This window comes from Glycine soja, chromosome 1 (assembly GCF_004193775.1).
Source record: "Glycine soja cultivar W05 chromosome 1, ASM419377v2, whole genome shotgun sequence".
In the NCBI taxonomy this organism is placed as follows: Eukaryota; Viridiplantae; Streptophyta; class Magnoliopsida; order Fabales; family Fabaceae; genus Glycine; species Glycine soja.
In genome coordinates, this window is record NC_041002.1 from 2,839,486 (window position 1) to 2,864,106 (window position 24,621).

At 32.0% G+C, this 24,621-nt stretch overlaps 2 protein-coding genes, 1 long non-coding RNA gene and 3 other non-coding genes across 6 annotated transcripts; 4 read left to right on the plus strand and 2 right to left on the minus strand.

The window, feature by feature from the left end:
• The first annotated feature begins 1,735 nt into the window (after nt 1-1,735).
• On the plus strand, nt 1,736-1,931 carry LOC114368806. The gene has a single exon (XR_003657423.1). It is a non-coding gene; the product is annotated as a U2 spliceosomal RNA (small nuclear RNA).
• An 841-nt stretch (nt 1,932-2,772) lies between these two features.
• Nucleotides 2,773-2,923, plus strand: LOC114368929. Its single transcript, XR_003657451.1, has one exon. It is a non-coding gene; the product is annotated as a U4 spliceosomal RNA (small nuclear RNA).
• A 1,819-nt stretch (nt 2,924-4,742) lies between these two features.
• On the minus strand, nt 4,743-7,976 carry LOC114409612. Its single transcript, XR_003666141.1, has 3 exons — nt 7,718-7,976; nt 6,296-6,444; nt 4,743-5,049 (listed from the first exon to the last, which is right to left on the minus strand). It is a non-coding gene; the product is annotated as an uncharacterized LOC114409612 (long non-coding RNA).
• A 2,597-nt stretch (nt 7,977-10,573) lies between these two features.
• On the plus strand, nt 10,574-10,769 carry LOC114368867. Its single transcript, XR_003657438.1, has one exon. It is a non-coding gene; the product is annotated as a U2 spliceosomal RNA (small nuclear RNA).
• A 307-nt stretch (nt 10,770-11,076) lies between these two features.
• LOC114400585 (peroxidase 28-like) lies at nt 11,077-13,210 on the minus strand. The gene is made up of 2 exons (XM_028363142.1): nt 12,714-13,210; nt 11,077-12,071 (listed from the first exon to the last, which is right to left on the minus strand). The coding sequence occupies exons 1-2, from the start codon at nt 13,074-13,076 to the stop codon at nt 11,292-11,294; spliced, it is 1,143 nt and encodes a 380-aa protein (XP_028218943.1). The 5' UTR covers nt 13,077-13,210; the 3' UTR covers nt 11,077-11,291.
• Nucleotides 13,211-16,235: 3,025 nt separating this feature from the next.
• LOC114409617 (lysM domain receptor-like kinase 3) lies at nt 16,236-21,023 on the plus strand. Its single transcript, XM_028373128.1, has 10 exons — nt 16,236-16,988; nt 17,333-17,542; nt 18,183-18,322; nt 18,405-18,494; nt 18,583-18,688; nt 18,813-18,964; nt 19,341-19,438; nt 19,596-19,734; nt 19,941-20,039; nt 20,577-21,023. Exons 1-10 carry the CDS (start codon nt 16,328-16,330, stop codon nt 20,739-20,741), a joined length of 1,860 nt encoding a protein of 619 aa, XP_028228929.1. The 5' UTR covers nt 16,236-16,327; the 3' UTR covers nt 20,742-21,023.
• Nucleotides 21,024-24,621: the final 3,598 nt, after the last annotated feature.

Below are 24,621 nucleotides of genomic sequence, written 5' to 3' on the forward strand. Positions count from 1 at the left end.
CATAAATCTCAAAAAATAAAAGAGGAGTAGCAAAGAAGTAACTCATTGTAATAATAATTGATAAAAATGATGAATGGGGATATAATGATATCCTATTTATAGAACATGTATCTGTAACTAACTATGAAAAAATTAACTAACTAATCAACTATCTAATTATTTACTCTCATAATAATAACTGCAGCAACAATGTACTCTTGAAGCACCATGTGTTCTCAAGAATCCCAACATAAGGTTCACCAAAATGCATCCATGATTTAACATTTGCACTTGTGCTTTAGCAATCTACTCTTCGCCCTTAAGCTCTCCCTTAGCTGAGATCAAATAAAGACTGCTAGCATACAAGACAAGGATCAAATAACAAGTTTAGCATTTGATTCTTAAACTAAGCCACTCATTAAATGTCCATCACTACAGATACAAGTGTAATTTACAATTCTTAAACACTTATCCTTCATTAGCAGGATTTTTTTAATTAAAATAACTTAACAATTGTTTGCTATAACAAACTCTGGCTGTGCCAAAATTTTATTTTCGACCAATTCAAACTAGCAGAGCTTATGAAAACAAACCTTATCACATTGTCACATTTTTCTATATATTTGTGCCTGTAGCTGTAACTTTGCTATGAATTAGTACCAAATTGCGGTTTGAACCCAGCAAGGTTCCATTTTCTGTACAAAGGCAAGCAAGCCATACATTAACAGCAAGATAGTGCAGATGTTGGAAAATAAACTCAAGCTAAAGTAAAGCAAGTAGGATAAAAAGAATTAACACATTTTCATATGCCAAGAAGAGCAATGATGAGTAGCAATATACATCCCAAGATGAAGACCAAAGCCAACGTTTGAACCCGCCTTTACAAATTACTGAAGGATGTTTCTTTACATGCTCCCTTGTCCTCATAAATGGGGAGTTGCAGAGAAAATAACATGTTTAACCATTGAGCCATTCCAATTTCATTGTTACTAGTACAGTTACACAGATAAGATATCAGTACCATCAGAAAACATTTACCAAAATAACAGTATACATTTAGTAGACTTTGCTGGATGCCAACAAAAAGATGAATAACCATGACCAAAGACAGGACTTTTCATAAAACCCACTTTTCTTTAAATTTTAAATAAAAAACATACAAACATCAACAAAACTCTCCTAGGTTATGTTGTTGATACCACTGATAATTCACTATGGTGTGCTTGTTCCCATGCTTGAGGTTTGACATATGGATCCATAGTTCTTCCTCATTCTATACTGTACTTGAAATCTGAGAAAACTGTATAGTTGCCATTTTCATTTCTTTTGTAAAAAACCTGGACTCAAGTAGGTGGACGGACATTGTTCCAAAATAACTAGCATGAATTTTTAATTTACAATATGGATAAGAAATTCATATAAGAAATACTCACAGAGATCATGTTCTCTTAGTTAAACCTTAATTCGGCAGGGAACAGTCCTATCAGTTCTAACCATCCATCATGATGATTAGGAACGTTTCGGAGAAGAATCAACATAGTAGGCAATAATAACATATCCAAGCAAAATACTTGGAAGATACGAAAGTGTTTGAAATCAGCTATTAGTTTCACGTTTGATAAAATTGCTGATTTAAATTTTTGACTGTTGCTCTCGGCTAGGAATGTTGCAAGCGCAGAAGTCCCACATTTGTCAGAACATTGGCAGGCAGCTGAAGCTCACAGTATAAAAGTGGAGTACTTGGATGGTTGAAAGCATACCTTTCTCGGCCTTTTGGCTAAGATCAAGTGTAGTATCTGTTCTTATCAGTTTAATATCTGATATGTGGACCATTGGTCCACACGATATTAAATTTATTTTTTGAGGGAGAGGGTCCATCACAGTAGCTTGCTACTGGGATTCTCGAGCGTCGCTCTTGTATTGCACTACTGCAAGTGCCTGGCGCATCCCACCTAAAACAGTTCAATTTGACCAGTTTCTGGCGATGAGAATCTGTACTCAGCACAGTGTCGAGGATCCATTATAAGGTTAAATTATGTGCATAAACCACTTTTGTTGCAAGATTTGTTGAGTGGTCATTTACTGTAGGTTGTCATTCCACTAAGAGGATAAGTACAATAACTAAAACAATGGTGTTCTGAAACAAGACAACAATTTTGATTTCTGGTTATTATGGGTGTCTTGAAGCTTCATGTTGTCTGTGAACAAACATAAGGATGCAAGAGATGATCATAAACAAACTAAAATTGGGCAGCAATCATTAATGAAATTGGGCTTTGTTTTCATAAGGGGCTTTATTGTATTATCCATTTCCATCCTTCTGGACGCAACGTTTTAGTTTGTGACAGCAAATGGTCGAGGTTCACATATAAGCTGCATTGCAGACTAGTAGGGTATTGGCACATTTTGGATAAACATTGTGAAACAAGAGTTGACCATTGGGTCCTTCTTTGATAGTTTGAATGATAATTAGTAAGGACGAGATTGCTTTTGCAGAAGCTCAGCAAGCCAGGGAGAGATTACCATAGAAGAAAGTTCAAAGGGCAGAGAAATTGAATAAGAGGGAAGAAAATGGTCCTGAATACAGTTTAAGAGGCTATTGTTGGATACTTCACATGTCCCGAAATGAATATATTGACAAAAATAGTGAAAGCCACTGCACTATGCCATGGTAAAAATAATAATCAGGTCAGCTTGAGGTGGCTCGTTGGCTGAAGTCCCACATGGACTAAAGCAAGAGATGAAACTGACAGACGCTATTATAAAAGGAGTTATCAGACACAGTGGCAAAGCATCTTTGCGCTTGGGGCAATGACGCAGCTAGTGAGGTTCTAACCGAGGCGCGTCTATTGCTGGTTGAAAACTATTTCCAAACCCCCTCTTAGGCCTGGGTTCAGCCCTGGCCTTCGAGAATTTCTGGAAGGGCTCCCTTAGGGGTAAAGCCCTACAATGTTTAGTTAAATTTTTCTGTTTATGGCATCAATTTATAATAATATCATTACATAAACCTGATATGTTAATGGAGTTTATTTTTTCTACTCCAACTTTCATTTTAGACATTAATTTATGCACCATTCATTTCTTCTAATTTTCTAAATGTGTCATTAGTGATAAAAACATATTTTGTCTGCTTTTTCTAGAATTTAAAAAGTGAAAACGAAAACAATCTAGTTGTTCCCCCATTTCCCAGTTTTAAAAACAAATTGAACATAGTTTTAAAACTATTTTTAAAAAGAACTTTATGGTTTTTTTTTTAATTTTAAAAATAGTTAATAAACAACCTAAATTTTGTGAGACTTGTTTCTTTTAAGTTGAGTAAAGAACACCCATATTATATAACATGATTGATATAGAATCTTATTCCGAACATGTGACTAGATATATTGATAAACGTCTCTACCTGTAATATATTACAAACCTTCGGAACTAGACTGAAAAATCAGTAATTGAAAAAGTAAAAAAAAAAAAAAACAATAAAATTGAAAAATAAAAAAATGATTGAATTTCATATCCTATGTTGAAAACTAATCCAATCAAAACTGAATTGAATTTTGTTGTGTATTCAAGATCATTCAATAATTAATTATATGTTCATGTATTAAAGAACTTGTATGAAAAGAAATTTAATATTTTATTGTATTTGCTCTTTGTGAGATTATAATATTATCTTTAACTTACAATTATTTTAAAATGTTGAGTTATATATGAGATGTGACGTTGGATTAATTTGTTTATTTCACCAATAATTTTAATATTTGTAGAGTATTTTTCAAAAATTTGAAACCAATGTAATCCAAACAAAATAATTTGGATTGAAATTTATTTGATTATAAATTCAAACCAATTGATGATCAAAGAACAAAATTGAAGTGACCGAATTAAATGACTCCCCCTCAAAATCGATCGAATCCAATATATTAACCCCAGTTACTGAATATAGTCCAAGCATTGTGTAAACGCTTGAATATTTAACGGGAAAAGTGATACTATTATCATACAAAAAATACTCGTTAGCATATTTGCGTAATCTTCATATAATTAAATGTTATTAATTACTTTGTGATAATGAAAATTATAATAATAAGGGTGTGCTTGGAAAGATATGAAAATTAGATGATTTCAATAATCAATTATACGGATAATTGATTATTGTTTTAATCAATTATAATAAGTTATAAACAGCTAAAATAGGAGAACAACAACTGAAATGAGAAAAAATAAAATAAAGCTTTCCATATACAGATTGGAAATACGTGAAACGAAGGATCAAACTTAGCTGGTGCATATAGTATGGCATTATAACACCTTTAAATAAGTGTTTATTCTTGACACTTGAAATTGCTTTCACTGCAACACCCCATGCAGCTAGTGATATAATGCTTGGCATACCGATAAATAAAGAGTAATTAATATCAATGCAACATTGTACACACAAATACTAACTCAAACACATGAGAGGAGGCGAAGGAAATTTCAAGAATCCTCTCAGTACAAATTATATTTGGTCATTTTTTTTACATTGTTACAACTTGTTTTCACAATGCACTTTATCTTGAACCTGTGGTAAAAAAATGATGGTGCTGTAATATTTCTTTTGTGGCAACTAACAACTGAGATGGAGTAGTGTGGCTCCCATCTTTTACAGCAATTAATATATATTTTTATTTACAACCAAAGGTATAAAATGTGGTGCATAAATAACATTACTCAAACCAATTTGCAACACAATATCATCTAAAAAGCTGCAAGTATGAGGAATGATATATCTACACACCATATTGATATTTATGTAATTCTCAAGAATATCATTCCAAAATATACTTAAAAGTTTGTATTTTGATCCAGGGGTAAGTGATTTTGGGTTAAGGACACTATTGGTGAAAGCACTTCAAATTTACAGTTTAGCGTTGTAAAAGACAGGAAGCTAACAAAAGAAAAATCATGACTGTAAGTGTGCATTGTGGCTGATGCCTCCAGGCAGCAGCTAAAACTACGAATCCAGATCTCGACTCATCTCTTGCAAAACCAAATAATCTTCAGCCTCACCAAACCATTTGTACCTTCGTTTTGCTACATAATCATAGAGTAAGTTAGTGGCAAGTATGACAGTACTCGCAATGCAGCTGCAGAGTCATAACTCACAATGAGATTGACACACAAAACCAAGTAGAAAGAAGCATAGTGGTGAAAATATAATTGACAAAAGCTCATTTGTGATGCATATTAATCTAAATATTTATCTGAAATTTGTCTTAAACATGATCCAGATTCTCGATGCCCTTGGCAAGACCACTCTACATTCAGATTGAGAGTTTATTCATCATAAAATATGGCAGAATATGAACTTTACCAGAAAATTTACAGGTTTTGAGAAACAATTACAAATTCTAAAATGTTAACAGTTGAGAGTTTAACAGTGACAGTCCATAAAAATACTTGAAGATGATAATTATTATCAACAATCAAGATTCTAATTTGGACAAAAGACTACAGTTTTAACCTGACTTGGTTATTAACAAAACAATGAGAAAGAAAAATGAGATTAGAAAGTGCCCAAGCTTAAACTTCATTCAATATGGTACAACAAAAGTCTTACCCATTATGTGAGGTCGGGACTTTATTCAATATGGTATTACTGTATTAGAATAAATCAATAAAATAAGTTTCCCCCTCCCCCCAAAAAATGGAAAAATTAAGGAGATTTTGAAATGAATCAAATGACTGAGACTTCCATTCCATGCACCCAAAGGGAAAAGAGACAACAAATTTGATAAGAAAAAATCATAAAAAAAAAAGTCTTAGCAGAACTAAATCATTGATGCGATGATTTGCAAATAAAATTCTACAATGTAATGAGACTGTTCCTAGAATAATAACAGAGAACCCAAGAAAAATATTCCATCAAAGCAAAATGCTTTACAGTTCAGTTAGATATTATTTTAAAAATTAAATAACCCATGCCTATTCTTTCACAGATATAAATTTCCCTACACCAACAGTGAGAGCCTCGGGTACACTAGGCCACTCTTTCTACACATTGTGGAGCATTTCTGACTTGATCAGTTCAACACAGAAATTTATCAATGCTAAATTGAATTAGTTATATTTAGTATCCATGTGCAAAGACCTAAAAACACATGATACAGAGCAGATCTCAGATTGGTCCTTCCTAAGTTACTAGAGATCCACTTGATTAAAGTTAGAAATTTATGTGTAGCCAAAGTTATGCAGTAAAATAGTCTGACCAAAGTTTTTTTTTTTTTAAAAAAAGAATGGATAACACTGAAGTAAATCAAATAAGAAAGAAAATTCTAACCAGTGGATCCCTGAGAGTATACATTGAGGCCTTCAATGAACAAAATGCAAAGCAGGACATCCTCTCATTCAAGACCACAAGCTCTCAAATAGGGCTCAGCAGCATCAGACTGAACACAACAAAATTTGATCTTTCTATCCTTGTCTGCTCTGATTACCCATTTCGCTCTTGTCAATGTACAATTATATAAAATTGTAATACAAAACACAAGTCTACATATTAAAATTTGTACTATGCAATGGAATATAAAAAATTAGAAGAAATCTGGAACAATGCTTATGATAGTCCAGAGTAGGGTTGAGGGGGAGTGGCAAAGACTTTTCTGACAAAAGGAGGTGAAACTAGTTTTTTCTTTGTTTTTTGTCCATAATTTTTTTTATGAAAATCAATGACAAACCAGCGATGTCAGATATTAAAAACATCAATCAAAGAACCACAACTAGAAGTGTTATAATTTTATTATTTTATAACAACTAAAACTTAGTATAACACCTCTAGTTTCTCCAAGTCTATCTTGTAGAGATAGTTTCCTTCCCACAACTAAACCTACCCTCAAGAAACTACATAAATTATACTCTAGTCTTTAAGATTATTTCCGCATAAAATGAAAATAGCTTAGTGGAAAACTCACTGCTCAGCTGAAATAATCCAGCAAGTTGACATTGATTATCAGATGCTAATATAATAATACAAATGTTCAAAGGATGAACAAACAAGGGTCAGCAATTTCTCCAACATCATCTAAACATCTTCAATCCCTATTACATGGAATAGTCAAATTGTCATCTACCATGGATAGCAATTAAAGGGACCTAAATTCTGCAACTCCTCAGCTAAGATTTAAGAATACTCCTAGCTATTTGTCTCTCTTCGATCACAAGGCTGTATAAAAATGCAAGGAATCTGAATAAGTTAAACTAATAACGACCATAAAACAGAAAAAAAAAACAACCTTATAGGAGGGTAACAAAATTCCAAAAACAACTAGAACATTTGTCACCTATGTTCAAGGTTTTAAAAAATGGTATGCGACCACAATTTCGGCCGCAATGTCAAGGTTTTAGGAGTCTCCGCGTAGGCGATTGCATCAGCTGCATTTGTCTATAATTCCCCACAACATCAAGGATTGTGATGAAACTGCTGCGACCGCAATAGCAATTTAGAAACTTTCCTATGCTAGCAGACTACTTAGTTAATTATCTTAAAACATTAAATTTATTAAGCTTTCCCAAATTGCCAAATTCTTGGAGCAGCTTCGATACATACATACCCATTAATAAAGGTGACATTTTTATTCTACCCGAGGCAGTGAACAAGCAACGAGTTGGATCAAACGAAACACCAAACCTCATGAATTGAATAGGAAGTTAAAACAGAGTGATGATCCTGAAGAACGAAGAAGTGGGAAAGGGAAATGAATACCTCTGTGGCAGAGATGGGAAACGGCGTCGTAAAGTAGCACTCTGGGCTGAAGCAGAGTGGGGGTGGTGATGCCCTTCAACACCGAAGAAGCAGAGTTGAAACAGCGAACCCATTAAACCACCCTCTCTCTATTGGTGTCTTCATTAAGCTTGCGAGTTCTGTCTTCATCCTAATGTTCATCTTCTTCTTGCGCTCGCTGTGTGTAGCAAAAAGTTTCAACATTGAACCTTGTGTTCAACACTGTCTCGTGTTCTAACAATTACTTTCTGGTCCACTTAGAATTATTATTACTAATATTAGTTGAAGAAATATACAATTTGGTCTGGAAATTTCTATTGCATTTTACTTTCTGATGAATAAAAAATTATTTTCTTAAAGAGTGAGCTTATTAATTCAATTAATATTTTACAACAAATTTAATTAATATTTTCGTCCGTATAAATAAATATTTTATAAATAGATTATATTTAAAGCTTATGATAACTAGTAAAAGTAAATATTTTTGAATATATTAAATTTACAATGGACAATTTAAGCTGTGATATAAAGTTATTTTAATTACTAACAATGTTCATAAAATTTTATTGAAATACAATTCAGAGATGGAGATAAAAAAATGTAAATTAAAAAATAGACAATTACAAAATTAAGTATTAATTATGTAAATAAAGATAAAGGAATCTAATTTGAGATGACTAAGACTAATTTTTAAAATTAGGCATAGTAATGTATGAATGCATTTAAAGAAAGGAAAAAAAGATAATAGTGAAACAATAGATACTATATATCATATACTAACAAGTGTTATGTAAGTGGTAACGGTTTGTCTCCCTTAATTAAGTGGTCTAGAATTTGAATCTTGATTTTGAGAATGAAATAAATCGTGTTTAAAAAAAATACCCATCATATGTGTATTTATACTTTTTAACGAAAATTAGTCAATATTTAGTAGAACTATTTCATACCAATATGATAGTATGATAAAAAAAATACTAATATCATGTCAATGTGAAGAATTTTTAGTTTTTGTATTTGCATTATTATTAAATCAAAATTGATATATTTTATAAGTTTGCTTAGTTTAAATAAACGTCTTTAAAAGTCATATTTATTATAATTTATAATTTTTGCATGTTGATTGTATAAATTTTCTATATTCACACTAGATAAAAATTAAACTCATTAAAAAATCCAATTAAATAAAAATTAAATATAATAGAAATCGTTAAGAGATCTAATTCAATCTAATTCAATTGGTTGAATAAGATGTTAAGTTATTATAATTTTTAAAATTATCTTTGATTCAATATAATCTTAACTCGGTCACAAAAAGAGTTAGGAAAAATATATATGTTTGATTCAATCTTTTTATTTTTTGGGTAGTGTAGGAGCCTTTCAGAGCATGATCACTCTCAATGACCTCTTTGGCCTTATATAGAGCTACACATATATGTTTTCTGCACCATCAACAGTTCAACACCAAGCAAGTGAGAATTCAAGATAATTTGATCGTATGTTGGTCCCCTCTCTCAATGGAGAGCTGCTAAAAATCAATTAAATGTTCTTCGACACAGTAAATTTCAAAAGGAAAAAAACTCCAATGCATCATTGCAAGAATGAACTCTCACTAAAAGAAATGTAAAATGATGAGACTGAAGCATATAGCTGAATACATTCAGAGGAAAAATAACATACAAATATAAAAGGATTAAAGATTATGGATAGCATAATAAATAGTATCCAAATTATAATATTCAATGTTTGTGCTTGCAAGCTGAGTATAGCAAATTCACTAGGAGAAAGGACCTCACCAGAGCCCATCAAGAGAAAAATAATATTAAAATTGCCCAGGCATGGAGCATTAGAATTGTTTAATATTTACAAATCGGAACCATCAACAGCTTTCCTCGGTTTAATTTAACTGTCCCTCATCATTTGATCTGTCTCACATGATTTTTAGAAGCCCACAGAAACTTAAATATATTGAAACCAACAATGCTCCATCTTTTTGTACAGAGGCAAGTAGACATTATGTTAATATCAAGATAGTGAAGATGTTGCCAAATAAACTCAAGCCAAATCAAAGGAATTTGGATACCAAGAATTAACACATGCTCATATATCAGCGAGAGCAACTATGATTAATGATACACATGATGTATAACACATCCCAAAACCAGACTACAAAGTCTGAATCCCACATTTAAAAATTGCAGGAGGATTTTTCTTTCTATGCTACATTATCCTAATTAATGTTATTAACCCCTTGATTGAGTCATTCCAATTTCATTGTTAAAAGTATACACACAGATATCGGTACCATAAGCAAACATGTCCCAATATAACAACCTACTTTGACTGTTGCCAACAGGTAGATGAATTACCATGACCAAAGACTGCACATTTTCGCAATACCACTTTCCAAAAAGCATCAAAACATCAACACAACGGTACAATAAGTTGATACCACCGATAAATCAATACTCTCAAATGATTTAGTGGCTGCTGATTCCATATCTTGTTCTTCTAGCCATCTTAACCACTCTTCATCACAAGTCTTATCAGTTTGAACCATCCATGGTTAGCAAGGGCCTGGAGAAGAATCAGCTTAATAACTAATAGTAACACATCCAAGTAAAATATCTGTGGAAAGATTACTTGTTTGAACTCAATTATTAGTCTCAAGTTCGAAGAATATTGGATAAACTCAACTGCCGATTTAAATTTGAAAATGTTGTTCTAGTGTAGAGATTTTAGGAGCATCTGACACCAGTGACAAAGTCCCACATTTGTCAGAACACTGGCAATCAGCTAATGCTGAGAGTATAAAAGTGGAGTACTTGGATAGTTGAAAGCATACCTTTCTCGGCCTTTTGGCTAAGATCAAGTGTAGTATCTGTTCTTATCAGTTTAATATCTGATATGTGGACCATTGGTCCACACGATATTAAATTTATTTTTTAAGGGAGAGGGTCCATCACAGTAGCTTGCTACTGGGATTCTCGAGCGTCGCTCTTGTCTTGCACTACTGCAAGTGCCTGGCGCATCCCACCCAAAACAGTTCAATTAATGGACGGGATTCCTAGTGAAATCGTCTTCTTATGTGGTCTTGAAAGGGTTTTGGTTGATGAATTTCATAGTGGAGGCTAGTCTTAGTAATTTTTTTTATTTAAGTACATTTGGGTGCTAAAAATTGATTCGTAAATCTGCCCAAACCTGACTGAGGAAGCGTAAAACAAAAGAAAATGGGGATTAAAAGATTAGCGCATATTGGAATTATTTAATAATATCCATGATTTATGAATATTTTTTTAATAAACAGTAAGGTAAGTATTTCTATAAAATACTCATTTCATAGCTTGATGAAAATCAGCTTTTGAATATTTCTTCTATAGTGCTTCACATTCATAACTAATAAAATGCCGTTGGCTGTTAATACATAAATGACAGAAATTCCACATGAAATGAAACCAAGTAAGGAGGCACCGATCATAATCACTATCAAGAAAATGCCCCCATAAAAAAAATAAAGAATAACAAATTTAGTTAAACATGATCTCCATACATGCCATGCTTAATTGGTGGACCTACAAATCTTCCTCACCTCACCTTCATTCCCTGTGAGCACATTCAAAGAACTCATCTTAAGCATGACCTCAGGAAATCTCCTGGGGAACAAGCTAGCGTCATGTGCAAACTGTTGCACAATTGGCAAAGTCCTAGGATCTTCCAATATATGCGAATCCGTAATGAGCAAAGTTCTCTTTCTCTCCACCATATCCTTGTAGAAGAGGTTATCAAGCACAGTTGGTGTTGCATCAAAGTTCACTGGGGGGTTCCGGTACTTAGGTGTATTAAGATTAGGGCATGCCTTTCTTAATTCCTCAAGCACTTCCACAGTAAGGGAAGGGTCTGGTTTCCCTGTGTTTTGGAAGTTGTATGCCCTTTCAATGAACAAGTCGCAATGAGCCATGCCGATCGAGTGTGCACCGAGTAGGATCACCATTTCTTCGATGTTGAAACCCTTCTTGTTGAAGAGTTTTACCATTTGTTCCATGGTCCAGTTTGGCATAGGGATGTTGTCGGTTTCTGCAGCGGTTGCAAGGGAAACGAGCGCGTCTCTACGGCCACCGAGGGGTTTCTGAGGGGCCAAACCCGCCATGGTCATTACCTCGTTGGCTGTAAATGCCAATGTGTCAGCGCATGACACGGTTTGAGGACACTGCTCCTCCAGCTTCAACTTTATTTCATCGATCATATCAGCTCCTTTGAGGAGTAGACCATTGACCATTGAACTTTTCTCCACAGCGTCGCCACTTGGCGAGTAATCTAGCAAGATGGATGCATCGCATCCCTGTTTATTTGATTCCACATGACCAAGTTCGGTTTAGAAACTCATCATCACAATGTCATTTCATATAACTATCTCTCATCAGTCAAACACTCCCAATATAAATACTAGCAAAACATCAATTTGGTTATGAAATTGGAACCACATGTCAATTTGATTCCTTAAATTAATATTACTAGTCACTTTAGTTGTTGATCAAAAGGATCCCACTCGAATAAGGTGAACAATGCACTTTAGAGGATGAGACAAGTAATCTCAGTCATTGATCGATGAAAAAAATTATGATTAATATTATGTATATACATGCATAACAAATCCCGAATATTATGTTGAAACAACAAGTATTGATTAAAATTTAGTTCTTTTGTCAATTTAAAGAGCGAATTAACACACTAACCAGAGATTAATTAAATTGAGCTATAATGTCAAATTCATGACCATATTGATTAATGACGGCTAACTGCTTTTTTTTGTTTTGTAATATTTGAACCAAATTGATGTTGTAACGTGTGAGTGTGTATATACATATACATATACATTATTGGGCTATAGTTATACGTATTGCTATTATAAACTTTGGTAATGATATGGTTTAATTATGGAGAAGAAAGACTATATGGTGTGCAATTGTTAGGGAAAACTTACATTAACGAAGCAGTCATGGAATTGAAGGCGGAGTAAGTTTCCGAGTGCGCCCGGATTGGTCTTAACAATCTTGGCAAGTGCATCGGCCACGATTTTTTGTGCATTAGGGCAAGTCTTTATGTAGAAATCTTGGCTGAGTATCTGAGGATTTTGGTCAGCCGCTTGTTGAGGCACGTTCTGTTGTTGAGACTCGTCATTAGGACCCTTTTGTGGCTTGTTCAGGTCATCTTGACGACCGAGAAACGGAAATAGAGAATGAAATGTTGATGGAAGTTTGTCGGGAAATCCCTCCTCGGCCTTGGAAGGAGCGAGGACCAAGAGCCACAATGAAAGGGTCGTAAGGAAGATCCGTGTCATTTTCATCTGATGATTAAAAACTCAATGTTCTATGGCACCAAAGAAACTGTTGTTTGAGGTACTTGTTATGGTTCTTGATGTTTTGTTTTTCTCTTAGTTATGGTGTTTGATTCAAGTAGCCATGGTCAGCTCTAGGACAACTTGTGATTGCAAGGAATAATGTAACAGTTTGAGGGTGCCACCGTTATAGATATGTCTATATGTAGTTGGATACCTTGGCCTTATTTCGTTCATTACCATTGGAAGGGAAATTAGAACAAAGTTAGAGTCAAAGAACTTTCTGAACCTCTATTTTTCTTTCCTTTTATATTCTTACTTGATTTGGTTAAAGAAAGGAATGGCGAGAGAAATTAGTTGTTCTAAACAGAGTAAAATAATGACCAGCCAGTAGTGTAAGAAAAAATTGATGATTCATTAGTTACAAAGCCCACGTATATGCAAAATGTTTAATGGCTTCTCCTGATCTTAGCCTGTATGAGTGCATATTTTCATAATACAAGGTAATTTTAATCGGCAACATAATAAATTATTAATATTAAAATGTTTAAATAAAATAATTTTGACTATTTATGATATTATCAAAATTAATACATGTTTAGTTTAGCTTTTAGAACCCAAAATTATGGCTTTGACAAAAGTTACACCCCAAACCACGGTTTTAAACTTCTTAGAACCTAACAAACATATTATATATAAAGGACTAAAGAGTCTATTTGATAGCAATCATAAAGAGGTTAGAATAGGATACTATACTATATTATTTTAAATATATACTTTGGTGAGTTCATATGCTAGGATAATTTTTTTATTAGATTATTCTATTAGCGTAGTCTATATTGTTTATTAGTTAAAAATTTATCCCCAAAAGTTAGGTTAACGAGAGGTAAGATACGATAATTAAATTTGGTTTAAATTCTATTTCCATCCTTACAAATATATTAGATTTTATTTTTAGTCTTAATTTTATTTATAATCTCTATAATGTTCAATTCTTTTATCTTTGTCTTTCTCGTTAGTCTTTGTTAAAAAGCTTATATTTTAACCAATAAATTGTTGATTTTTATAATAAAGGAACAAAAAATTGAATGTTTGAATGTTGCAAGATTCATAAACAAAAAAAAAAAAAAGAAGAAGTTAAAGATTAATAGGTATATTGTTATCAATATTTTTTTTACTTCCAACTCTCCCACTTACAATGTGTTTCCTTTATATGTTTACCTTGTGATTGTTTTCATTATCATCACCTACGATCAAAGTTTTGATATTCTAATAATCATCATGATCTTTATTGTTATCATCACCATAGCTATTATGTCACTACCACAACCATCATCTTTATCATTACTATTATTATTTGTCATCCAACCCTACCACCATTATAATCATCAATATTATTAGCATCACCATTGTAATCATTGTTTTGGCCATGGACATCACCCTCCACAACTATTGCCATAACTTTTGCTTGTTAACATAAACTTAACTCCTTTTTGGTGTTTGTTAGTTTTAAGTTCTTGATTTTTAAAAATTAAAACCAGTTTTCATTAGTTTAATTATAGTTTTACTTTTTTTGTTTTCAATTTTAAAAACTTGTCAATCTTATAATTTTTCTTTAAAAATTCCTTAAAAAGAGGGGACTATTTACATGAGGTTGTGATGAGAGAATTCAATATTCTTTCACATGTAAATTGGGTCATTATCAAATCGGGTTAAAAAGACATAAATTTAATTTGTGCTCAAATTTTAAAGTCCAAACCTAGATTTTATCAGGAAAGGTCCATGCTAGGCTAGTCCCGGGCTCAATGCAATCATAGGCTATAGTGGATCGAGCCAAAAAGTCTAAATTTAATTCATGTTCAAAATATAAAACCAAAATCCTATGTTTCATTGCGCAAATTCAGATTGAGTCAATCACAACTCTATGTTGATTGGGCCAAAAAGTTTAAATTCAATTCTGCTTCTAAAATGAGGCTTATGCTTAGCAAAAGCTTGGTTTATATGAGCTTTTTGCCCAAGTTGAGCTAAAAATGGCTCTAATTTAATTTATGCTCAAAATATAAAGTCCAACCCAATGGTTTCAGGTTGGGCTGCTCATAGACCTAATGTTAGTTGCAAGCTATAGTGGTTCAAGCAAAATGCTAAGATTCAATTTGGACTTCTAAAGTTAGGCCCAAACTTGGTGAAAGTCCAACCTATATGGGCTAAACTCAAAGCAGGCTATGATTGGATCAAACTAAAAAAGTCCAGATTTAATTGTGCTTAAATTTTAAAATCCAAATTAAACATTTCATTGAAGGGGGTGAGGGGTGAGTGTTCAATCTTAGACAATTCTCGAATATAATAGATCAAGTACAATTTGCACAAGTTAAGCTCAAATTAGGACTTGATCAAATTCGGGCCAAAAAGACTCATTTAATTCGTGCTCAAACAAATTAAAAATGTATTTAATATATCGAGTTAAATGGTTTTAAAAACATAGAACTAGAAAAAAAATATTCGAACAAATTCTCTTTACAAATTTAAATACGAAAATAAAAAATTAAAGAAAGCTTACCACAACTCAGAATAGTGTATCAATTTGAGGAACTTAATTTCGAATAGAATAATGATACACAAATCATATTTTATTTAAACATCTCTCATTTTTTTTTCTATCTTTCTTCCTATCACATCATATTCTGTCGTATCTATAATTTTCTCTCCAAGTGTTGGATAACATATTGAGTGTCTATCACACATTTTCCTTTCGAATATCACATAATAATATATAACCAAGAAATAGATTCTTGTCACACTTTTAAAAAAAATATAAGTTAGTACACTTCAAATGAAAATGACTTACATGAGAAAAAAAAGAAAATTCAAATGACAAACTGACTTTTGCCGCTCGTCTACATTCAAGTGGCATTAAACTAGAGCTAGAGTGTGACCTGTGATGGCACCATAGCTTTTTTATTTGGTGGAATTAGTCTCTGGCTTTTATGTTCAAGTATCATCTGGCCAGTATTGCCGTCGGAGATCCCACAAAAGATGCCCCACCCATAATTAGGATTGGGACCAAATAACTTTATAATAATCATCAAAATTTGTAAAATCATGCTAAGTGGAGAACGTTTCTAGTTCTTGTGAGAAGCAACAACCAGATGAGGACAAGTGCATGCAACAGATGCACTCAGAAATTAACCTGCCCACACTATTTTCTTTCCTAGTACTTCTGATCCCTTTCAAAGAAGTATAATTTTCATGATCACACAACCATGGCTTCTTCTCTAGTGGCACTTCTTTCTCTTCTCCTCACTCTTCTTGCAACTTCATGTCTAAGTGCAACTGTGTTTTCCCTCCAAGTTTCAATCAAAACAACTTACTTGGAACCTTTCAAATGCTCCCCTAAGATCACCACATGCAATGCCTCACTCTACCACATAAGCTACGGCAACAACATAGACGACATAGCAACCTTTTACTCCGTTAGTACCTCCCAAATCAAACCGATAATGCGCACTACCGAGCAAGATTACCTCATAACAGTGCCTTGCTCTTGCAATGACACCAATGGACTTGGCGGATATTTCTATGATACAACCTACAAGGTGAAGTCCAATGACACGTTTGTGAATATTAACAACTTTGTTTACAGTGGTCAAGCCTGGCCTATTAACGGAGAATTGGACCAAAATGAGGAGTTAACAATACATCTTCCATGTGGGTGTTCAGAGAAAAGTGATTCTCAAATTGTTGTCACGTACACGGTTCAGCGGAATGATACACCTGTATCAATTGCTGCTCTGCTAAATGCTACGTTAGATGACATGGTGAGTATGAACGAAGTTCTGGCTCAGAACCCCTCATTCATAGATGTTACTTGGGTGTTGTATGTTCCTAGGGAATTGAATGGTTTGCCACTTTCCAAAGGAAAAGGTGATGATTTCTCTGCCTCAATCTCACTTGTATTCTATCATTCATGATTTTTACACATTTTCAGTGTAAAGTCTTTTGCCCAGAATATATGTCTAAACTTTTTTTATTCTGTTAGTTTCACTCTGTCCTGTCAGCATAAAAATTTTACATGATAATTTGTAATTAAATTTGTAATTAGATAATAATATAAAATTTCTCTATATTATCACTGCATAGATTATTTACTCACAATTTTATTTGTTGTATCATATTTGTGTCATGTCTTGTAATTTTTAAAATTGATCATATATTCATATCCTAATGTCTGTGTTAATCGTATTTGTTTGGTTTTCCCTTGTTTGCAGACAAGAAACAAAAGTTGGAGATAATCATTGGCATCTTAGCGGGTGTGACATTACTTTCAATTATTACCTTGATTATTCTCAGTGTCGTTCTTAGGAGATCCAGAGCCAATAAAACTGCCAAAAATGATCCAAGTGTTGTCTCTAAAAGATCAATCACCAATAGAACTATTTCCATAAAGAACCGAGACTTTCATACAGAATATATTGAAGGTAACTTGAAAAGAAAATTTCGGAAGCAAAAACAAGGCTCTTGCACCATAATGGTGCAATTTCTTTTAAAAATTAAATAATAAATATATTTTAAAAAAATTATAAAAATAGGTAAGTCGTGTTTTAAAGTACGATTTTATTATTCAAAAATCATGCTTCAAAGTACATTTTTGCTTTTCAGAAAATTATTACACTGAAATCATATATATACATATAATTTCAGTTTTTTTTTATTATTAAAAGTTGAAATCTTATGTTAAAAGATTTCAATATTTTTTTAAATTATTTTAGAAATCTTATTTTAACATACGATTTCATTAGAAAAAAGAAAAAAAAAACTCAAATTATATTTTAGCATAGGATTTTAGTAGGAAAAAAATATTTTAAACAAATGAAAGGTAAAATCGTATTTTAATATATGATTTTTTTCATTGTGAAATCGTATATACGGTTTACTCATTTTTGTAATTTAAAAAAAAAAATACCCATTATGATAATTTTTAAAAAATTCTCCCTATTTCCGTAATTAACCCCGAAAACAACTTATATTTCGAAGATACAAAGTTTTTAGTAATATGCTAATAGCTCTACAAGGAGGCTAAGAAAACCTGTTGCTTATTCATGGCAAATATTGGTGCAGATGCAACAACATTTGAATCAGAAAGACCAGTAATTTATGCTCTAGAGGAGATTGAAGATGCTACAAATAACTTTGATGAAACCCGAAGGATTGGAGTAGGTGGATACGGTACGGTGTATTTCGGAATGTTAGAGGAGAAGGTATGCAAAACCCACCTAGATATTGAAGCATATTTTCATGTGCTAATTGCAAGTTGGAGAATGATAGCTATTTTAACTCCAGGAGGTTGCTGTGAAGAAGATGAGGTCTAATAAATCCAAAGAATTCTATGCAGAACTCAAGGCCTTGTGCAGGATACATCATATTAACATTGTAAGTGATGTTTCTGATTAAGAGAGCTTTTGGCATAGTCTTAAAGAACTGATGCTTGATTATATTATAGATATAATCACTGTTTCAGGTGGAGTTGTTGGGATATGCTAGTGGAGATGACCACCTTTATTTGGTGTATGAGTTTGTTCCAAATGGATCTCTCTGTGAACATCTTCATGATCCATTACTGAAAGGTATATTGACTCCAAGATCTATTTGTATGCCAAAAGTAAACCTATTACCTACGAGACATGTTCTAAAATATTTGTTCTCATATTTATATAATATCAAGAATTCTAAACCACGGTATTGAAACAGGTCACCAGCCACTGTCTTGGTGTGCTAGGATTCAAATTGCACTGGATGCAGCAAAAGGTCTTGAATATATACATGATTACACAAAAGCACGATATGTGCACCGTGATATAAAGACCAGTAATATTCTTCTTGATGAGAAGCTCAGAGCCAAGGTACTTATCCTTGATTTGTTTTACTCACTTCTTCTCTGACCAAAAATGCCCCCATTATGCAACTACCGATATTTCTACACAAGATAGATGTTAAACTATATCAGTTGTTCAAGTTGTCATATGATAACATGTTATATGTAGTTTAACAAAACAAAACAATAAGGTATTCAAACATTGTACCTGTCCTTTTAAATGTAACATATCTTATAAGAAATTCAGCTAGCCAGTGACCTCAAAGTCCAAGTGTAACTTGCTGGAGATGAACTTATATTTATTTATTTGTAAAATTAAATTAAGAAAGCAAAGTTGAATCAAATCAAAGTCTCTTCACCTCGTAGTTCAAACTCAAACCATTAACATGGCATTTGATATGTAGGTAGCAGATTTCGGACTTGCAAAGCTAGTAGAACGAACCAACGATGAAGAATTGATAGCGACTAGGCTTGTTGGAACACCAGGCTACCTTCCCCCAGAGTAGGTTTTGTGCTTTCAGATCATAACTACACTCTTGGTGTGTTAAACAGATAAACAATTTTCTTGCTATTACTAATCTGATTAAACTCAAGTAAAAAAAATTACACCCCAGTTAATTTTTCTTCTGACATGATTGCTTCTTTTTCTACCCTTTTAGATCTGTGAAGGAGCTTCAAGTGACTATAAAAACCGATGTATTTGCATTTGGTGTGGTTCTGGCAGAGTTGATAACAGGGAAACGTGCACTATTTCGTGACAACCAAGAAGCCAGCAATATGAAATCACTTACTTCAGTTGTAAGTCAAACTCATATCTGAGATAAAATTTAAAAAAGACGGGAGAGAAATTGAATTCAAGGTTGAAAGTATTATGAAAATGATATCCAGAGAATTCTTTGGTGCACTTTTATTCAGAGAGACCTAACTCTAGTAGACTTAATACTCTCACACAATGTTTATTCTTTGAAAGGAAGAAAGATGATATTCCTTTTCATCACATTCAGGTTGGCCAAATATTCAAAGATGATGACCCAGAGACTGTTTTAGCAGATGCCATAGATGGGAATCTTCAACGTAGCTATCCTATGGAAGATGTCTACAAGGTTAGATTTAACTAAATCTTTATCTTCTTTCACATACTCCAGTTTAACTTAAAATATCTTTTTATGGAGTCAATTAGATTTTTTTTAAAATAAATAAATAAATATAGTTTGAGAGTGAGCTCTAGCATAACGATAAAGTTGTCACTTGGTGACGGTTGGTCATGGGTTGATTTGGCACTGGGGTACGTTATTTTTTTTATTTTTTAAAATAATTTAGTTTAAACACAGAAAATATTTTGTGCTTGAACAAGCTAATGACTCCTTTAACAAAGTTATTGTCAATATTTAGATATTGTTGGGGACATGTTGCTTTTCTTATTAGAATAATGTTATTCACACTTAAATTTGATACCACACTTTTCCACAATAGTTTTTTTTTTCTATCTAACACATCAATCATTTCATCTCATATTTTTCTCTCTTCTCTTCCTATCTTCTTTCTTGTGGTAAAAGTGTTAGTGAGAATAGCATTACTCTTCTGTATTATTATGTACATAAGCGCCAACATAGTGTTTTCCTTCCATATCAATCTTGCAGATGGCAGAACTAGCTCATTGGTGCTTGTGCGAAGATCCAAATGTCAGGCCTGAGATGAGGGAGATTGTTGTGGCATTGTCACAGATTGTGATGTCCTCCACAGAATGGGAAGCATCACTAGGTGGAGACAGAGAGGTCTTCAGCGGGGTACTTGATGGAAGATGAAGACTCTTTGTTACTTGGGAATGAATTGTATAATAATCCTTTCCTTATTTGCTGTTATAATATACTTATTAATCAGTTGTATCATGCTACTATACCATTTAGAGTTTTTGCTCTAGTTGTTGGGGGTGTATATATATACAGAGAGAGAGAGAGAGAGAGAGATTTTGAACAGAAGATTATAGGGTTAAATCGGGATAGTGTGACTTCTTAATTAATGTACAAAAAACTTGTTAATGCTAACACCTTTATGTTGGAAAAAAAAATTGAAACATATAACTAATATTTTGCCACTAGCCCGCCCTTGAGCACTAACTTAGTGGGCTCACCAATGAGCTACATAAACAAATTAAAAAGAATATTTTCTCTATTTCTTAGTCGAATCTTAATATTATTAACAATTAATTTGGAGGTTTGAGCCTTTATTATTGACTTTTAAGATTTTAGAAAAAAAGATATTTAAGGTGAAATTGCAAAATTAATAATAGAAACATCTAATACTTTATTTTATCATTTTATATTTAAAAGTTTTAAAATTAATAATAAGGTGTTTAACACTTAGTGGCTTGAAAATGGTTTAAAAGAAAAGAATAAATGTTAGTGAAAGACTTTATTAAGAGGTATTTTTTTTTTTAGTTTTACTTAAAATGCTCGGTACAATGAACATAATATTTCCTAGTTATTAAGACAAATGCATTTTTTTTTCTTCTTAATTGATAATTAAATTACACTATTTTATTTTAAAAAAATAATTAATATGTTAAACTATAATTCATTTAGTATAAATGAATTACTGAGCAATTTTTCTTTCTCTGTGAATCTTAGCATCATTAACTATCACTTTTTAAAATTTAAATCCCTATTATTGACTTTAAGATTTTAGAAAATGAACTAAAATTTTGGATGAGATTCAAATTTTAATTCATAAAATTTAAGTTGAGTCTAACTCAATCTCCAATTTTAATCCCTTTTTTGAGTTATAATTTTTTTGTTGCTTTTATTTTATTTTCTTATTCTGTGCTGTTGTTATTTTTTTGTTATTATGAATTAGTATTTATTGATTTTTTTTATTTATATTTTTCGTATTTATTTTAATTTTTAAATATTTTAACTTAGGTGAGTGACTTCGTAAATCAACCCACTTAAAACAATGGTCGGTCTAGTTTAAAATTGACTAACTAAAAATATAAAGTTTAACTAAATAAAAAAAAAAGACTTTTCCCCCCTCAAATCTAATATCACATCTTATACAATAGTTTAAATTTTATCAATCTCCTTATTTAAACTTTTAAATCACAAATCTATACTTATTTGAGAAACATATTATGAAAAGTTTGGACAAGTGTCATTCTCTTAAGAATTTTTTTTTTTCTATACCCATACTAAATTCGGAAAGATTTTAACAATGTGTTTATCAGCTAATAATTAACTCGTTCTCTTCACCTTTACTTTTTTCCAAATCCTACGACTGCCATTGCCTTCTGTTAGGCATAATTCAGGTTCAACCACTCTCTTAGACGTTCAAAATAAACTTTTTTCCCTTTTGAATTGTTTGCTTTGAGAAGGATCCATGTTCGTCAAATAAAATATTGGGGTAGTGGAAACCTTCTTTTCACGTTCCTTCTCGCTCGATTACAACTCGAAAAAAGGTTGTCTTTTTTGCATTCAAAGTTAGTTTTATGCCTTTCCTTGTTTTTATGGTGACAAGACTGAAATAACTAAAGTACATTAAAATGAGATAAGGAGAGTATTATGTAATGGTATAAACTACACAACCATTGCATTTTTCATAGTCAACTTAACCATTGAATTGTTTTTTGGGGTATATATGCAAGTTATTTTTTATCCTTATAATTTAATAATTTTTATTTTATTTTTTGTTCTTGTAAAATTATTTTTTATTTTTATTTTTTTAAATTATATTTATTTTATTTTTTATATTTAAAATTTTAAATAATAATCTGAATAGTGAAAAAGTTTTATCTAAAACATCATAAAAATAAAAAATAAAAAACATAATTTTTAAGAACTAAAAATAAAAAAATAAAGTGTTATCTAAAGCGTCATAAAAACAAAAAATAAAAAAAACATAATTTGTAAGGACTATAAATAAAAAAATATTTTTGTAAGGATTAAAAGAAACGCTTAATTATTAAGATTAAAAAGATATTTAAATCTTGTATTTATTATTGTTTTGTTTATATGTCTTGTGTTTTTGAATAAGAGTTATTATAATTGATGTTGTGTGTTTATAAGCTTTTTTTGTGAAGGATTATATTGATAGGAGGTGACTTTGTGTTTAGTTTCAATTTCTAGTATATGCATGCATGAGTAACTAAATGTATTAAATAAATGAAGAAAAAAAGTTGAAATTGCAATAGTAGTAGATGGTCTGTTATATTAATTAAATTATTTGTGGCGTCATCCTTTGGTTTTCTTTTCTTCAAAAAAATGGTTTTTGCTTGAGTTAAATTTGATTTCCTTTTTTATGTAAATGAACACTTTAGAAGGATATCATAATTTATTTCAACATGATGTTGTTACAGGTTACTAAATTGAACATAAAACCAGGGGCTCAATTCAAGTTTTCAATTCAAAGGAACAAGGTTTTTGAATCAACTAAGCAACTACAATTTCATGATCAAAGTTTGAAGGCTTAGAAGGTGACATTTCTTATGTGGACGGATTCTCTTTTTAATGATGCTTTTGTTCTTATTCATTACTCCGAACCTTCAAACTTTGAATCTAAAATTGTATATTGCTTAATTGACTCAATGACTAGGATTGAGTACTCAGTCTTGTCTTCAATTCAGCAACTTGCAACAACCTACTGTTGAAATTAATAAATCATAGCCTCGATCACCACCAAAAACAAATTTCATCACAAACTATTATTTACCTGGTCTTTAAGTAAGTGCAACGTTTTTCTCAATCCTTCACTGTAGTGGTCATTTACTTAAAAAGAAAAGGAAATCAAATTTAGCTTAAGCCAAAACAAATATTTTTGGAGAAAAGAAAACCAAATTAAGGCTGATGTTGCGAAGAAGTTAATATAATGGACCATCTACTACTATTGCAACTCCAACTTTTTGTCCACTACTTAATAAATTTAGTTACCTATGCATATGGAAGAAATTGAAAGTAATCATGGACCTCCTTTCAATATAATCCTTCACAAAGAAAGTTTATAAACACACAAAATCATTTATAAGATCTCTTATTTTAAAACACAAGACATATAAACAAGATAACAGATACAATGATAAGGGCTAGCTTATACTAACTCTTGGCCTAAAGAACTCCATATATACATCCTATAAGCTTTGACCAAGTATGTCCATAACCTGCGTACAAACCCTAGAAAACAATTCAATGGTTAATTTGCCAACAAGAAAACACAATGGTTGTTGTGTTGGTTATATCATTACGTGATATTCTCATTATCTCCCTTTATAATGTAATTTAGGTATTCTAGTCCTACCACCAAGGGTGCTTTTAACAAATAATAAAAACTCAAATCTCAAACAAACTTACCTCACCATAAATCTTATTTATAAACATAAAGCAATTTTGCCTACTGGAAATGGAGGTTCGAAGCTTCTATATGACCAACCCATACTTTCCCATGCCCTTACAAAACTCTCTAGTGATAAACTACTTTGCATGTGTCATCCCTGAAAACAAAAAGAAAGGCATATTGATAAAGGCATCAAAGTATGAATGCACAAACCAACCTTTTCAACATAGCAACGAGTGAGAAGGATCACAAAACAAAGGCATCCGTCGTCCAAACTATTTGAGTTACACGAAAAGGCAAATTATTGATTCAAAGGGTGTACACAACAATATAGAGTATTTGACGAACATGGATTCTTTTTAAAGT